The sequence below is a fragment of the Anser brachyrhynchus genome (assembly GCF_964034855.1).
Source record: "Anser brachyrhynchus genome assembly, chromosome: 19".
Lineage (NCBI taxonomy): Eukaryota > Metazoa > Chordata > Aves > Anseriformes > Anatidae > Anser > Anser brachyrhynchus.
The window spans coordinates 7,062,840-7,079,942 of NC_137712.1; the positions used below are offsets into that span (position 1 = coordinate 7,062,840).

Sequence of the window (17,103 nt, forward strand, 5' to 3'; positions counted from 1 at the left end):
TTTCTAATGAATGGAAGCTAAAGTGTTCGCAGTGTGGGTAGAGGTATTTGTAAACGCCTGTGCTCACAGAACTTTGACAAAGGAGGAAAAGTTGCTGGGACATTCAGCTGCTGTGAACTTGATGAAGATGGATGGACAGACGGATGGATGGATGGGAAGACTGGATGGAGACTGACTGGGCCTCCAGTTAAGTGAAAGGTGGCAGCAGGAGTTCAGACTTTATTAGATCCTGGAGAATCCAAGCTCTAGAGACGTGAGACTCACAGACTGCATAGCTCATAGAAGCATTTTAGTCACAAACTCACCTTGAATCCTGGTGGTCCCTGTGCCCCGGGCAGTCCTGGTATGCCAGGGTTCCCTCTTTTGCCTGACATCCCTGTTAAACCTTCTTCCCCATCATCTCCCTGCTCTCCCTAGAAATGAAACCAAGGAGAGGTTATGAAACAAGGCTCTCTGTCTCCACCTCTACACATCTTCTGGGGGCACAGGGTTACGATTCTGCCTTCAGCCAGCAAGCACACATCTGGGCATGGGTGGACTTGCAAATCTGCGCATGCAAGAAGCTATTGGTCAGGCCAGAAGCACAGGGTTGTTTACAGACTTGGCCACGCCTGTATGTGAGATAGGAAGAGCAACATAGGATCCCACTCTGGGTACATGTAAATGGGGATATCTGTGGCTGGACTACATCCATTTCTCCTGTGTTAGCTTTTATTTTTCCAGCTCCTAAGTTGCACTTGCTATCAATACTATGAGGTTACAATGCAAACTCACCAGCACCCCAGGCACGCCATCCTTCCCAGGCACTCCGTCCACTCCAGGGGCACCCTCTTGACCCTGCCTTCCCACCACTCCTCGAGGACCTGGTAGCCCAAGGGTGCCCTAAAATCACAAAGGGGTTAGCGATGGAACTCCTGAACAGCATCTCCTGGGGCAGAAAATCATTTTTTTACCTACCGGTGAGCCTCTGCTCCCTGCACTGCCCCTTGCTCCTTGCTTTCCTTTTTGACCCTGCAAGGAAAATAAGAAAGACATCTAAAATTGCAGCAGCCCCAGCACAACTCCACTTGGGAGCCTGACTTCAGGGTGTGCTTTTGGATAATGGCTGGAAAGAGTTTTATAAAAAGTAGATTTATAAAGTCAGTTGCTCCAACACTGGGGAATGAACTGCTATTTGGTTTTATTACAAGTGATTCTTCTTATGTCTTGAGAGTTCTAGGGCAGGAATGAATAGCTAGAAGGCAAGGACCTACATTTTTCCTAATACAGAGCAGATGAGGACAAATAAAGCAGGATGAACTCAAGGGAGGACTCAATGCACTGGCAAACATTAGAACAAGATGCTTAAAACCTGCGTCCTCTTGTCTGTTCATTGACAGCACAGCACAGAACCAAGGCAAGTCTTCTGCAGGGTGTTCAGTAAGGGCATTTCTCCCCTAGGTAGCTCCCTGTATTTTGGGAAGTTAATGGAAAAGAAAATGGTATCTTGTGTCTAAAATTTGCAATGCTGCTTTGTGAATAAAGACGTAAAAGAAATACTCCAGAGGTTTATTAGCTGTAAAAAGGATTAATTTCGGCAGAATGAATGGAAAACTCAGCCTCATCATCTTCACTAGGGCTCTTTTAGTGAGGTCATGCACTAAAGCACTTTTAAATTGAGGCACTGCATTTTCTGTGCATTGTTTCTCCATCTGCAGAGGACCAGGCAGGCCAGCTACATGAAAGAAATATTCCTGGGGGTACTTTCTCTGCTACTCATTAGACTTAAAGGTAGTTCCAGATCATCCACTGAGGGGTAGAGTTTATTCATCTTATCACCTGGTATCTTCCTTGCCAAGAACACCTACTGTAGGTTAGGCTATCTTCTGGCATTACCACAACGGGGTAAAAATAAAAATCCTAATGCCTGCCAAAAGGGAGCAGGAATTTGCTGAGTATTGAGGTCACATTCTTATGTTTTAGCAAATAAAATCCCTGCTCTGTGAGAATAATTAGCAGGCTGTCATTACAGCCAGATGTGGAAGTTGGAGTAGGTACCACACTGAACTTTGAAGGAGCTGTGTGCTGTGTTTCCTTGCTCGGTAAAGGCAAGGAGTTAGAGGGACTCTTCCAGGAAAGATAAGAACTGCATGGATAAATTGACTCCCTAGCTGGAAGGTTTCAAGTCAGAAAAGTTGATGGTTCAGGTGAAGGAGAGAGGCACTCGCCTGGCTCAGATCCCCTCAGGGACAGACAAACTGGCTGGAGCTGGAGGCAGCACATGGACGGGTGTGGGAAAGAGGCACAACCCATGGCAATGACTAAAGACCTGCCCAAGATTCACCTGTCGTGCTGGAGCTGCTCTGTCTTAAGCTTCTCCATTTTCAAAAAGTCAACTAACTGTTGGGTTTGGACATTAAAATGTGTGTTTACAGCCCTCCCACTAGGTTTTCCACAGTCTTTCAAGGTGCAGACCATAGACAAATCAAACATGTTGGAAAACACGTGACAGTCCTCTTAATTAGACATTTTCTTCAAACTTGGGACACTATGAATCCACCCTGCTGAAACCTACCACATCACCTTTGGATCCCTTTGCTCCTGGCTGGCCTGGTGGTCCAGGATCCCCCTACAAAACATAAGCAAGAAAAATCTGCTTGAAATTCTCTTCTGGCAATATCTTGCACGAATACAAAGAACAGCATTTTTTGTGCCCTAACAACGCTGACCGTATGGAAATAATTCACGGGAACAGCCTGTGCTCAGACAAGCCTCCTGGGGAAAAAAGAAGCAAGGAACTGTCTCCAGAGAGCATTTAACAGGGTATCAACTGGAGAAGAAGCGACGTTACCCCCTCACTTGGGTGGTGCTCGTATTTGGGGGAATCATTCACTAAATTCCAGATTGCGCCTGGAAAACTGTACCCACAAGTGAGCAGGAGGGAGCCTGGTTTGAGAAAGGCACCACACAAGCTACGTGCAGAACGAGTGGTTCACACAGCAAACGCATCTCGGGTGTTGGTACCACCTCCCTTTTGCGTGCTGCAGCCCTTTCCTTGGTTTTGCTTGGATGTCACATCTTAGACAGCTACCTATGAAAACGCGAAACTCTTCCTGTTCAATTCCCCACCACACGTCTCCATCCTTTCTTCTGGACATCCAGATTTTTGTGTATTTGTGTTGGGCAGTTTCTGGAGGACCCACCTGCAGAGCTCTCTTCAGCTTGTTTCTGAGCCACATTTCTCATGCCCTTCCCTAAAGACAAGCCAAAGCTCCTGCTTCCATTTGAAGCACTAACATCTGCGGGGAAACCACCCCTCAGAATAAATTTACTCCACTGAGGAATGCAGCAGCTCTACCCATTTCCAGACAGAGCACATGACAGAGCACTAAGATTTTAGCCCAAACTGGAATTTGTTGTTCTTCCCAGCAGCCCTACGAAGATTGGGAACCAATTCGACTTTATTTCCCAGTACAAACTCCATTTAATGTGCTACTGAGCTCATGGCTGCAATAGTATGCAGATATAGTATGTATGCTCACATACACAAATTAGATGCTGCCTTATATAGATACAGGAATAAAGAATCCTTTCCTTAAATTTGGATTTAATTTAGCCTTTCATAATGCACTGGCCTGGAAGGAAACACTGGCCAGGCAGAATAAGATGGTCCTGCCCCACACTGGACCAGCTCTTCCCAGAAGCACCATTTCCAAGTGGACCCTTCCAGTGTCACCCATCTTGCGCTGCCCATCCTAAACTTTCTAGTCCTTCTTGGGTTCTTCACAAAAGGCAGTCCTAGGGGCACGCTTTTGCAAGTGCCCCCTGTTCTGTCACCTATTTATTGGTCCCAACATGTGACTCCAGACGCCCATTTCACAGGCCTGGCTCATGGAAACGCACACCTTACAGCTCACCATACATCCCTACTGCAGCCCTTCCTACCTTCCTCTGTCTCTTTTTCATATGCATGTGACATTGGGTAGCTTACAGTAAAGCAGCATCTCTTACAGGTAAGCCTTGCTGTCCAGGTTTTCCTCTTTCTCCATCAAGCCCTTCTTGACCCTTAAATAAAAAACAAGAGAAGGAACATTTGTTTGTTCTTGGGAATTTCTGTGGCAATGGGGAACAAACACAGATGTAACATGCAGCATAGGGCAGGATACAATGAACGTATCTGCATTCTGCTAATGCACCAATGTTGGAGCTGTAGTCTACATGCCACCACGGATATGCATTGGAAAGAAGTAGCTAAGAGGAACTGCCAGTCACTAAGCAGGAGGGAAGGCTTTCTAATGTGCCCCTAAATACACACAGCAGTCATTTAAGTTAACAGTTAGAGATTGCTGTCCTACAAAATACAGCAGCAACACTGCTACTCTGGTGAATTTAAACTCTTCTGTACATTCCTGCAATGGGTTGCTCTGATCACAAGGAAGCTTCCACACACCCAAGTTAACAGAGGTCTTCCCATGAAACAGTTACAGCCATTGGCACATGAGCCTTCAACTTTGTCTGACTTTGACAATGACCTACCTCGTACACATCTTCCCCAGGGCATTTCCTTGATAACCACAAATAATCCTAATGAGAAATTCCTGCTCCTTCTTCCAGTCTAGTGTGCTCCAGGATGTGCACGGCATTGTTAGATGCTGAGCTGCAGGAGCTACGTTTGACTTCAGCAAAATTTTTATCGCTTTAGGAAAAGACATCTGAATTTCTCTTCCTTGTTTGAAACACAGCCATGTGCAGCAGTTGACAAGGGACAACAGCGGGTTATGAATTGTGACTACTGGGCAAAGGGTAGACCTTCGGGGGGCTGATACAGATTGGGGGAACTTCCCCAGGACTATAATTTCTGAATCACTTACTGGGAATAAGACAATCGTTTACTGGAAATAAGACTCACAGGATAACCAGGGTCTCCAGGTTCCCCTCGATCTCCTCTGTCACCAACGGGGCCCTACAACAACACAACAAAAGGTTTAAGTTAGACGTTAGCAATCCCATTATCCACAGAATCTCGATGGCTTTATGCACGTTCTACAAGTAAGGAAGCAACCCAACTAGTCCCCTGGCAAAAAGCAGGCCAGGACTGATTAGAGATGGGATTTAACATCTTACTCTGTCTCCGGGTGGTCCCTGCGGGCCTTCCACCTTCCCGTCATCACCTTGTTCTCCCTGTGAATAAAAATAGTCGTATTAATATAGATTACAGCAGATATAGCAGATGTTTCTGTACGGACCTGATCCAGTCTTCTCATGGGCATGTAAGTCAAAGTCTGTGTTGATTTTACTAATTGTTCATCCAAAGAATGTCTAAATTTGTTTTGTTTTGTTTGTTTGTTTCACATCCTGTGGTACCCTGACTGTTCACATCACTTCCCTGATTTCTTTGGTGGTTGTTTCTGCCTGGTCTTACCATCCTTGCTAAGGAACCAGGTGCAAAGAGTTATATTCAACAATTCCTAAAACTAAGCAAGAAGCATGTAATTAGGACAATATGGGAAACAGTACTCTGCCTCTGAATTTTATTGCCAACAGTCAAACCAAACTCTTTAATCAAGCACTTCCCCACCCTCACTGAGAGCAGCCTGGGCTGTCAAGGGAGCAGGGGTGGTCTGGGCGGGCTCCCTGGTTGTGTGCCACCACCGTGGGCTTCTCTGACACTGAACCAGGTGAGAGGGTCGGTCCCTTATGCTCGCTGTGTGAGCAGCTCCGCTCATCAGTGGGATGCTCTCCAGCAGGAGCTCAGAGCTCACGGTTTGGCTGGCAGATAACATCACCCGGATTATTTATAACTGAGGTCTCTCTAAAACATCCACAGAGAGATCCCTCAAGACTCTCAAAACAGAAACTGTTTTTTTTTTTTAAATTCAGTTGTGTAAGTCACTTGAGGTCATGGTGTCCTATTTTCTCTGGAGTCTTGCTCAGACATGGCTGTTTCTTTGCTCCCCATAGAAGATGGCTAAATTTAAGCTCCTTTGGTTTTTGGCTACTTCATATCAGCCAGTCTCTGGCACTCAGGCTCCTTAGCGTGGATGCATCTCACAGCTCCTTTGATGTTGCAGCTACTGGAGCGAGGAGGTCTGGGGGATTCTGGCACTGTGGAGCTGCTGTGTTTGGACTGTTTGGTATGCGTCAACATCCAAAATGAACATCCAAATCCACATGGCTATGCAGCCACACGTCTTCCACAGACTTCTGCAATCCCCTGTGGCTGCATCAGCCTTTGCTGGTGTGCTTATGGCCGTCTTTGACTTTTTCTCTGTGACTCTCATCTTCTGCTTGAGTTGGAGCTGCTGGTAGTAAGGGTGACTGTGCAATTTCTCAGTGGGAATTTCTCTGGGAGAAGGTTTTTGGGGTGCGTTGCTAATATAAGATGTCTGCTACAGACATAACTGGAGCAGCAAATAAGCAGCAGTGAAAAAGCTCTTAGACAATGGAGCCGATGGCTTGGCTTCCAGAGGGACTGGGCACATGGCTTGGAATCGGGGCTGTGCCGCTTCTCATGGTGCTGAGCACCAGGACCGACACTTGCAGCTTGGTAGAACGAGACCAGAGATTTGGAAAATCTCCTGCAGTTAACCTCAACAGGTAGCAAAGAGCTCGGTGCATCTCTCTTCATTACGTGCTTCACAACAGAGGCATTTTCTTTCTCTGCTGCTCATTTCTCTCTCATTTGTTGGATGGGTGCTGCCAGGATTTCAGATATAATCCCAGGTTATGGTTATACATAGCCATGAGAGATCAGGTGTTGGGTGATAAAGTGTTTACATGTCTGTTTTTTGGGGGGAGGTATCTTGGTAAAAAAAATAATTAAAAAAAAATATGTATATATATATACACGGGGAGAACTGCCAGTATGGCTTGAGAATGCAGTACTGAGCAATAGGGATGGAGAGATTTGGGTGGCAGAACAGAGGGAAAGAAAAGCAAAGCCTAACACGCTCGGCCAACAAAGCTTCCAGTGCTAATGAACTCACCGACTGAAGTCGGCAGCAGAATACCTGGCAGCTCATTTAATTTCTAGCCACTATCAAAGGAGTGTAGGATAGAAGAGAAACAAAGCCACCATTTCTCAAGTCTCAGAAAAAAATAAATAAATCCCAGTATACGTGTTACCGCGCAGAAGTCTTGGCACCAACTGCTTCTGCTCAAACAGGATGTGAACACCTTGCCATTTGGGAGCTGAGATGGGTGTGATGAACACAAAGAAAGCTTACAGCTCTGGGGAGCTCTGAAGAGCATCAGGACTCACAGACTTTCTCTCTGAAGTTTTGTGTCCCCAGGAGTCTTATCGCCACTTTGTCCTTTGTCTTCTGAGAAAATCCTGCAGGATTGGTCAGCTCTAGGACTGCGAGACTGAGCTCCTCCAGGACTTCCTGATGCCTCAGCTGCTCGAGAGGGAGATGAAAGCTCTGTGCTAATTCTTTGGAAAGTTGCAGTGAAAAGAAGTTAGAGTAAAGGGCAGCAAAGTAAACATGTTGGGATACAAATGGAAAATGCATGGAGAAGAAGGGAAGGCTTGTTGTTGTTGGCTCCTGTCCCAAAGTGAGATACACCAGTTTGTAATTTTTAAAAGGATCCCATCTGGACTGCTTTAAGCAGCTGCCAAGTGCAGGCGTCTGCTCTGAGCAAGGCCTCTTTGAGGAGCTGTAAACGTATTAAACGCAGCAGAGTAGCTGGCTGGGATGGCACAGCGGAGCTGGATTCACAGTAATGCCTCTCACCACTCCACCTTCTGCTCTGCAGGAGGGAAGGCCTTCCCCACCATTATGTATCCTCTTTCTTCAGCAAACCTACATCTACCACATAGCTTAAAGCTCACAGAACAGCCACGGTCCCACTTTCATTTCTGCTTCCGTTCCCAGCTTCAGGCTTCCATTTTAGCATGCGCACGCGTGCGTGAGGTTACAGATGTCTGGAGGGGAGGAATCTGTCCTCAGACTGAGATCCAGGCAACTCTTAGGAGATAAGAAGGAAGGATGGCTAAGAAGACTTAGATGCAGGTTTTGTGGAGCACCTGGATGCTGCAGGAAATGATGCTGGAGATCGAGCACACGATGCTGGGCTCTCCCTGCAATGTGCCAGCAGACCTGCTGTCTGTCAGGGACGGTGCGAGCAGGACCTGGCTCTCAGCAGTCATTAACGGACCTGACTGTTCTCAGCAGATGCATGAGATGCTTTGGAGTTTTTGCCAGGCTTCAGCTTGGACACTTGCAATTAGAGTTCATTTTATCATCCGTGGTTAAGCTATTGCATGGCGTTGTTGTGCTCTGACAACACAAGATCCGTGCTATCTCTGAGGAGCTGCAGGCTGCAAAGTTTCCTTGCAGCTGGGTGAGCAGAGAGGCGCAGGCAGCTCTGTCACAGCAGCGCTGGTGAAGGGGAGAGAGCTTACCGAGCACTTCAGATTAATGATTTGGGGTGATGGGGGCTTTCAAGACGGCAAATTTAAATGTGGAGAGATTAAAAAAATCAGCAGTAACAATTTCAACTGAGATACCTATCCGCACATCTGTTGCTCCTCCTGTTCTAAAGCCAGTGGCAATTTTGCTCTTGGTAGTCGCAGCTCCCAGTGTTTTGCCAGGATGCACAAGTTTCAGCATGGAACTGTGAGAAAACTCCGGCCAGGCTTTCAGCTGACAGCTTGCTTGGTTGTGAGCTCTTGCACTATTATCCTGGGCTGGTCGTGCTTGGCTAACACTTGGTGCTCTCCGCACGGCCGCCCAGCAGCGCACACCTGGGGCACGCTGCTGGAGGCTGCAGGAGCAAGTGACAGAGTGGGGGCAGAGGATGGGGCAGCACTGGAGAGTGTAGAGGGTGGAAATGCAGCAAGGCAGCAGTGGAGGTGCTGAGCAGCGGGAGCACCACCAGCTGCTGCTGTGCCACGGGTGTGACAGTGGCAAGAAAGGACAGAAAGAGCAGCAGGAACTGCAGAGTTTCTGAGACATGGGAGGTTTGTTGGTGGAGTACAACAGCTCGCCCTGCCCCATTGCCTCTTGGCCACCAGCGTGAGGAGCCTGCAGGCAGAGTGAGGAGAGCAGCACGAACAGGGTGTCCTGACACTGAAAGGATGCACTCAAAGCCCCAGCACAGACGTGGCCTCGGGATCTCTGCCCTGAGTCCCACGAACTCCTTTTACAAGCAACGAGGCTCCTGCTTGCAGGCGCACATCTGCAGCCACACACAAAAACGAGCAAAAGGAGTTTGCACATCTTTCCTCTTCACTGGGACCCCACGGCTGCCCATTCCCAGTCACCACCACTTCCCTCCCTGTGCCGGGGGAGGGAGCATCGCCGCTGCTACTGCAGGCACGTGAGGGGCTCCAGCGGCACCGAGAGCAGGGCCAGCGCCAGCTGGGCTGGCCTGGGAGCACGGCAGCCAGCCCCGCCGGCAGGAAACCATTAAGGCATGAGTCACTTCTCCAGCCTGAACTGGTTACGGCTGCGCTGACTCAGCAGAAGGGGAAAAATGCACGGGGAAAGCTTCTGCCGCGGAAAGAGGGCTCTGACTCAGCCCAGCACCCCTCGCCGAGCCCCCTTGCTGCAGCTGGGCTGAGTCAGAGCCCTCGTCCCACAGCAGCGAGGAGGGAAATGGGACAAGGGTGATGGAGACCGGTTCTGCCCTGCTTTGATAACATCATTTTAGTATGGGTGGGCTGGAGATGCACGAGCTTTGAGAGACAGCAAACCTAGCGCTGTTCCTGCTGCTGATGGTTAGAGCAAGACCATCTTTCAAGAACAACACAGCTTGCATTTCTGCTGCAGGATATGACCATTGTCCCCGTGGCCTGTGTGACTGGGCTGTGCAAGCCTCCTGGGGCTGAGCTTTGCTGAGGCCGTAACTGATGCTGCAGCAGCAGAGCAGCGCTGGCTCACGTTTATTACAGACTGGATGGCTACACGGCCAGCTTACCTTCTCCCCCTTTGGCCCCGGTGGTCCAATCGGCCCTGGTGGTCCTGCATGTCCCTGCAGAGAGCAGACAGCAAGTGAGGAGACAGGAGAGAGGTGTTTCACCAAAGGTCCCGCCTGGTTTCCTGACAGCTCGCACAAGCCCTGCACTGCGCACCCCAGCTGTGGAGGCACACGCAGGTCATGGCAGAGATGAACAGGCTGGATCTGGAGAAGCTGACACGGTGCAAACAGACACTAGAAAAACAACTACACCAAACTCAACTTCAGATCAGAAATAAGTCATAGTCACGTGCTGGAGTGGCAGTTCTGTTATGGTTCAGAACAGCTGGAAGCCAGAGGATGAAAATAAAATCCTTACCTGGTAACCCTTCAAGCCAGGCTCCCCCTGAGCACCCATCCTTCCCGGAGCACCCTGGAGAGGCAAGCACAGAAAGCACCATGAGAGCAGCCCGTGGGTGCAGCCGCAGGAACAGGACACGCCAGGCTGCACAAAGCGAAGCTCAGCACCACATGGGAGCATTTCAGCATGGCCACCTACTCCCCCGGCCGCTGGGGAGCATTGCTGCAGCCGTCTGAAATGCCCTGGCTTTATACCCAAATTATCTCTGTGCTAGGAAGTCCACCAGTGAGACCCTCCTCACGCATGACCTAATCCTAAGCTGCAGGGAGGAAACCTTTCGATGTGGGTTCTGTGGCTGGGAAGGGAGTTTTCAGGGTTGTGATGAGGGCATTGCAAAAGCTGTTTATTGCATCTCTATCAATCTGCACAAAAGGGTTTTAACCAGATCATCAGATTAAAGTGAGGAGCAACCTTTCCAGATAATCCCATTTAGTGTGGAAGGAAGCCCTTTCCTCAAGACAGACTGCAGAGGCGTGCTCAGTCCAACACACTGCTGCTCGGACAGTGCTTCGCTTCCTTGTGAAATAATCCATGGAGACTTGGCCAACGAACCTAAGGGAGGATATATGGGGAGGCCATAATTTTTGACGCAGGAAAACACTGTCTGCAGAACCCTTACTCCATCACTCATTTGCTACTGTTCTGAAACATCACCGCGTTTCCCCGTTCATAAATAATTCCTGCTCTTTCACTAAGTTCTACCAAGTAAAAGTGCAACGAGTTTCCTTACCAGCCTACGATGCGTGAGGAGGTACTGGTTACTTACTGCTGCTGACCACACGTGTTTGTCTCATGTTCCTATAGCAAATTAACTTTCTTCCCTCTCTGCCACACAGTTGTTCTCTCTGAAAACCTCACCTTCAAGCCCCAACTCAAACCCTTTCCCATGCTGTATTTCTTCTTGCTGCAAGTGTTTTAGATAAGTATATCAAGAGTGGGTGTAGAAACAGGGCAGAAGTCCAAGGCAGAGTTCCTTTTAACAACACAGTTTGACTTGGAAGCGGCTCGTACCATGAGTGTGCAGTCTCAAAGGGAAAGATCTTAGCAAAAAATAGCTTATCAGCTCACTCCCTTCTCGAGAAAAAAATCCCCAATACTTCAGCTCGTCTAGGGACTTGTAAAGAAGCACCATGATGCAATGTGAGCTGGACTCATGGGCACTATCACCACCACTACCACTGTGGAGTCTCCTCTGCTGCTCAGAGCAATTGTTAAGCTCTTTTGGTCAATTTAACCCGTCTAGCATCATTTCACTCTCCCTGCTCTGGAGCCCTTGTTGGGCTCTGTGCTTCGCATGGGCTGGCACCCAGCACAGTCACGTTTCTGTGTGTTGTGTTCAACCATCTGCAGAGCTCTTCTCACCATAGGTCCCAGGGTACCTCGGGATCCTTTAGGGCCTTGGTTCCCCTTCGGCCCCTCCTTCCCTGGAGCTCCTGTCTCGCCGAGCTGCCCCTGGTAGCCCTTGCTGCCCTGCAGAACGAAGGCACAGACATTAATGCAGGACAAAACAGCTTCTACAGATAAATATCAAAGATGAGCAAAGAAAAGGGAGATCCAGAGGAGGAGACGTTATCAGTGGGAGATGTTCTTACCTTCTGGCCAGGCTTGCCTTTTTCCCCCTGTTTTCCTGGTTTCCCTTCTGGTCCCTAGGAGAGATTTAAAAAGCTGTTGGAATGGGAAAGCAAAGAAATCCCATCCCAACCAGCTCCTCGTTTCATTTTCCTGGTGCCCACAACCCTGACAGCATCCTCGCCCATCCCATCCCATTCCCAAGGGAGCCAACAAGGAGGCGAGGCAGTCATGGGCACAATTCCCAGGTGCTCCGGCAGGAGCACGGCCAAGTTTCTTCTTCAGCTGCTGCAGCACGTGGACACGGATCCCTGTGCCCAGGGACTACAGAGCAGCACGGCTGAAGCAGTTCTCTTTATCTTCGCATTGAAAAGACAGATGCTTGTTTCATTTTCTATCTACCTGCCATACGCAGGTCACAATGCAAAAACCATCTCCCCGTGTTACTATCACTGCAAGGAACAGCACACAGAAACCACAACGTGCTGGTCAGGCACCGAGAAATGCACAGGCATGCAACACTTCAGGTGGGAGCCACAGCAACAAGAGGCAGAAACGCTGGCCTGCTCTGTGCCCCTCCGTGGGTGTCTCACGTGCAGCAGAGCCCACCAGCTGTCCTCGCACACACACAGACTGAAATTAGCGGCAATGAGCAGCTAAGTATAGCACACTCTCCTTAGGGAGCCCAGGGAAATTATTTTTTCAATGTTTGACCCCGTTGGCTGCAAGGCAGACAACATATTTTGGATTTGACAGAAACAAGCAGAAGTATCACTGAAGAAAATAACTCAGACTTCTTGGCAGCTGCCACGTACTTTTCAGCAGCATCCACACACCAGCACAGCATCTCTCCCCCTGTGCTCCTGCCGACCCGTTAGGAGGTATTGTTTGCACCCCTGTTGATGTTGCAGGACAGCATCGGTCTCAGGTGAACAAAAGCAACTTGGAAAGCTAGCCATATCTGAGGGTTTTCACTCTGATCTCAAACATGGGCCTCCTAAGTGCCTGCTCTTAACACAAAGGAGCAATTCAGGCTTATTATAGCCCTGACGAATTGTGGCAGCTCTTCACTGCCCCCGAGGGAACAGCTCCGTTTAAATAAGTCAAACATTTCAAGAGCCCACCTTGCCAGCGCTCTCAGAGCTTCACAAAGGACGAGTCTCTGCGAGGACTTCACGGGTCCTGGTCTGTTGCCTCTCCAGTTTGCTCGGGTGTTTGTTGGCTGTTTTGTGCTGCCACTTCCCCAGAGAGCACTTTTGGGATTAGTTTCCCACAGACGCTGCCCAGCCGCAACAGGCGATGAATCGTGGGTGACAAGGCCCTGGCGTCACCCCGTGATGTACACTTTTGACAGGAGTACAAAGAAATCTTTGCCAACAAAAGCATCCGACTGGGAAGTGGCCACCCCTACCCAGCCGACCCGCCCCCGGACAGGGTACCAGGGCGCTCAGCTTCCCCACGTGTCAGTCCTTGGAGGCACAGCAAAGCAACAGGAACGCTCACAGACCCCGCTCTGCAGCAATACTGCAATGCCTAGTGGCTTGAAAACTGGGAGAGCGAACAGTGGTATCACTCACAAAAGTTTACTGTCAAAACAAGACCTGAATGAACAAAGACACAACTGGGATTTCCAATTAGTTGCATAATATTTTTTCCATCAGTCTCCCTGGACTGTGCTCTAAGATCTTTTGGAAGTTTGGGCAACGGATATTTCTTGCAAATTGGAGAAAAGATGTTTTAAGCTAAATCTGTTCCTGGCCCTGGTGATGGCCAAGCTGTCAATCCTCTCCAGCAGAGTCATTTTGCACACTGAGATGTGCTCTTGAACTGCTGTGATGTAAAAACTCCTGAAACAAACACTTCCATGCTACTTGTGCTTGCCTCCCCAGGATGAGGATGTGTTACAGGGTTTGTGAAAAATGCAGACGTCCCACAGCTACATCAGAGGAGCGGGAGGTAGAGCCTGGTCCCCCCACCTGGACACATCTCCCATGGAAGCAATGACTGAACCTTGCTTCTGTCCTGCACCCAAAAAATGTCTTTGCTTTTTGAGAAGACGGGTTTGGGTCTTAACTCTTCCCTAACAAGAAACAAAATTTCTGCATTGCTCCTAAAATCTGCCAGCATCCAAGTTCATGCTTGTACCCACGATCGTGCAGTGCGGCTATAGGGGCAGAGTCATTTAAGAGAGGAGGGAAAAAAAACAAAACCAAACCCCACTTTGACAGTCCAAGGCCTGTGCACAAAACTAAATCGACCCACAGAAGACTGTGCAATGCTCAAACGGTGTCTCACTTTCCCTGGCTTCCTTCGGCTCATCTTTCTGTGCTGGGATACAGATACAGGCTCTGAAATCTTCCTGGGCTGGCTTTTCCCCTCCTGATGCACCAGCCTCAGTGAGCAGCGATGTTCATCCACTCAGAGGGCTCTCCCGAGCCCTTCAGCCGGGGTGCGGCTCCTTCTCCATCGCTGGAGAACAAAACTTGGCAGCATCTCTGCCTCCTGTCAGCGATAGCTGAGCGACCAGCAGTCACTCGCGGTAAACCACAGAGCCCTTCCTTTGAGGCTCCCTTGCTGTGCTGGCTCTTGTCGGCCGGTTAAAAGCATCGCCGGTATAAATAAATGGGTCAAACCATGCTGGCAGCGCTGGCAGCCGAGATGTGGCTTGGATCTTGCAGCCTCAGCTACCTCCTCGAGCGGAGCGAGCTCTATCAGCGAGGGATGTTTCTGGGCTCCACCAGCACGCTTTCTAGGACTTTGGCCAGCGGAGCTGTGCTGGTGAGCGGGAAGCCTACCATATGTCTCATTTTCCTGGATGTGCTTTCTCCAACTGCGCAGGAATGTTGCCCAGATGAGTTTAGAGGCAGCCCTGCATTTGTCTGGGGTTCCCAGATACACGGTATCTCTCCTTGTGATGCTCCAGATGCGGTTGCTGCTTGTTGCGGTCCCAGAAGTTCGCAGGGCACACACGCAGCGGTTTGTACAGCTCCAAGAAGTCACCGTACTGCCACACGCCGCACGTCACACAGGCAGTAACCAGCCCAGAAACAGCTCTGGTAGCCTTCAAAAAAAGTTCAGGTTTTCTTTCTCCCGGTTCTTCTGACTCATCTGTCCAGGGATGGAAAAACCGGGGCCCAAACAGGAAAAAAATAAATAAATTGATAAATCAAATTCAGTGCGATTGACACTTCATGCAGAGTCTCCAAAGCCCATCAGCAATCCAGCATCGTTTGGTACCTCTTTCGTTGCACTGTGAAGTTTCCAGGCTTCCCGCTGCCTTTAGCAGAGAGAGCAACAAGGGGCAGAAATGTAGAAAAGATGATACATAACAATAATTCATTCCAGGTTCTTTTTTTCCTAGATACAAATCAGTTGGGTTAGTGTGCCAAGACACTGAATACTTGACATGTTTATTCTTGGGGTTTGTACACATTTTGTTGTATGCTTTGGGTCACTGGTTTGCTGAAGAAACAAATCTTTCCAAGCTTCTTCTGTGAGCAGGATTATTTTTAAATGGCCATTTCTCTTTATATACCGCGCTTGTCACTGGAGAAGCACATCAGTATCTTCTGAAGGTGATGGTATTTGTGATCAGGAACAGCAGAAGGCAGCAGTTTTTACATTTTTTTCATGACTTCAGGTATGCCAAAATATCCCAGGAAAGCAAAAATGTTCATCTTAGATCTAGCTTGTTTAAAATTTCGTTGCCAGCTTCAGTAAGGAGCCAATTTTATAAGTTTTTTTTAGTACAACTTTAGATATTCCCCTACGGGAGAGACGTGGATGGTTTATTGTCCAACACAGATCGATAAGTTTGTAAGGAAAACAGAGGCTTTCAGCTGCTGATGGCCTCGGTAGTGAAGTCAGACCTCTTGCACAGACATCAGTAGTGTCAGCATGAGCAAAGGAGGTGCCCAGCTTTAAATTCTCAAAGCACCAACAGCTGAAATCTCTGACACCTTCCCAAATCCTGTCTCAGGCAGGTTCAGTACCACTCAAGACTGCCGTGGAGCATGTTTTCGGGTGTTTTGGGTGTCGGTAAGTGAGGTCTGAGGTCACTCCCCCCTTCCAAAAGCAAGGCAGGAAGAAACAGAAGAACCAGAATGCAGCCAGGGAGTAAAGAGAAGGAAGTGCCAACGGTGATGGAAAAAACGGTGCTAGTTTGAGGCACTAGAAGTAGGAAGGGCAGAAAAGCTAAAGCAGCAGTAAGGGTAGTAAGCATGAAGCGCAGGATGACCATGCCCATATTGTTCAAGGCCCAGCCAGCCAGCTCATTTAAAGGGAAATGAAAAAGCCCCGTATCATTTCCTACCGCTCAGCAACGTCTCCATATGAGAACCTCTACTTAATAAACTTTGATCGAGAGAAGCCTCCCCCCATAGAGGGCAGCTCACAAGCACTCAGGAAATTAGTGGGATTATTGGGGCCGGGCATTTGAAGACATAAATGTTTTGGATTTATAAGAAACACATTTCCTAATCTCCCTGCCTAGCAGTAGTTTGGAAGGGGAGGAGACACGGCAGTAGCTCTTGAATGGGTTTGGGAAAGAAGAAAGACTCAACTGTTCTTGAGAAGAAAGACCTGATTGTACTGTAAGGTTCAGAGGGTTTCGCTGGGATCACTGGGAAGCAATGGGCTCTTGGGCTGCCTGTGGAAACCCAAGTGGTGAGCACAGGTAGAGCTGGCTGCCTGAATTCAAAGAAAACGCCAGCTGGGAAACCCTATAAAAAGATCTCAGATGGAAAAACTACAGCAAGCATTGCTATGACTTCCTTCTCAGCTGAGTTCCTCAGCTTAAAACATGGAATCCAAAACTAAACCTTGTATCCCAAACTCCCTGCTCTAGAGCAAGTCCTTATCTGCAAGCGATGTCGCTCTGAAATATGCATCTTTGGTTTTGTGGATAGGGACATCTATTTGACTCATTTATTCTAAGCAGCGTAAGCAGTTTCATAGTGTAAGGCAGCAAAGAGAATTGCATGGGGAGCAATGCGGTGCGCTCCAAGCTGCTCTGGTTTGGTCTGATAGCTCTGAACTGCCACGGAGTTGTTGTTTCTGGGAAATTCCCTTTTTCTCTCTTTTTTTTCTTTTTTTTCTTTTCTTCCCTATTTCCTCATCTCTAAGGCAGCACACGAGACAAAGATGCTACCGAAAGGTAGCTTGATGATGGGTGGGAGGCGCAGGAGAAGTGCAAGCCCTCAGCACCACGGAGCTGGGAAGTTTTCCCACAAGAT

At 48.7% G+C, this 17,103-nt stretch overlaps 1 protein-coding gene across 3 annotated transcripts in view; it reads right to left on the reverse strand.

The window, feature by feature from the left end:
• COL27A1 (collagen type XXVII alpha 1 chain) overlaps positions 1-17,103 on the reverse strand; it is a 188,039-nt gene that overhangs the window by 10,149 nt on the left and 160,787 nt on the right. For all 3 annotated transcript variants that reach the window (XR_013941014.1, XM_080562480.1, XM_080562479.1), the window contains exons 40-50: positions 11,893-11,946; positions 11,663-11,770; positions 10,259-10,312; positions 9,901-9,954; positions 5,104-5,160; positions 4,889-4,942; positions 3,991-4,044; positions 2,555-2,608; positions 958-1,011; positions 775-882; positions 306-413 (exon numbers count right to left, since the gene is read on the reverse strand). Coding sequence is in view for 2 of the 3 variants with exons in the window: in XM_080562480.1 (XP_080418606.1) it covers positions 306-413; positions 775-882; positions 958-1,011; positions 2,555-2,608; positions 3,991-4,044; positions 4,889-4,942; positions 5,104-5,160; positions 9,901-9,954; positions 10,259-10,312; positions 11,663-11,770; positions 11,893-11,946 (759 nt within the window). In the remaining variant the exon portion in view is untranslated. The remainder of the gene's footprint in view (positions 1-305; positions 414-774; positions 883-957; positions 1,012-2,554; positions 2,609-3,990; positions 4,045-4,888; positions 4,943-5,103; positions 5,161-9,900; positions 9,955-10,258; positions 10,313-11,662; positions 11,771-11,892; positions 11,947-17,103) is intronic.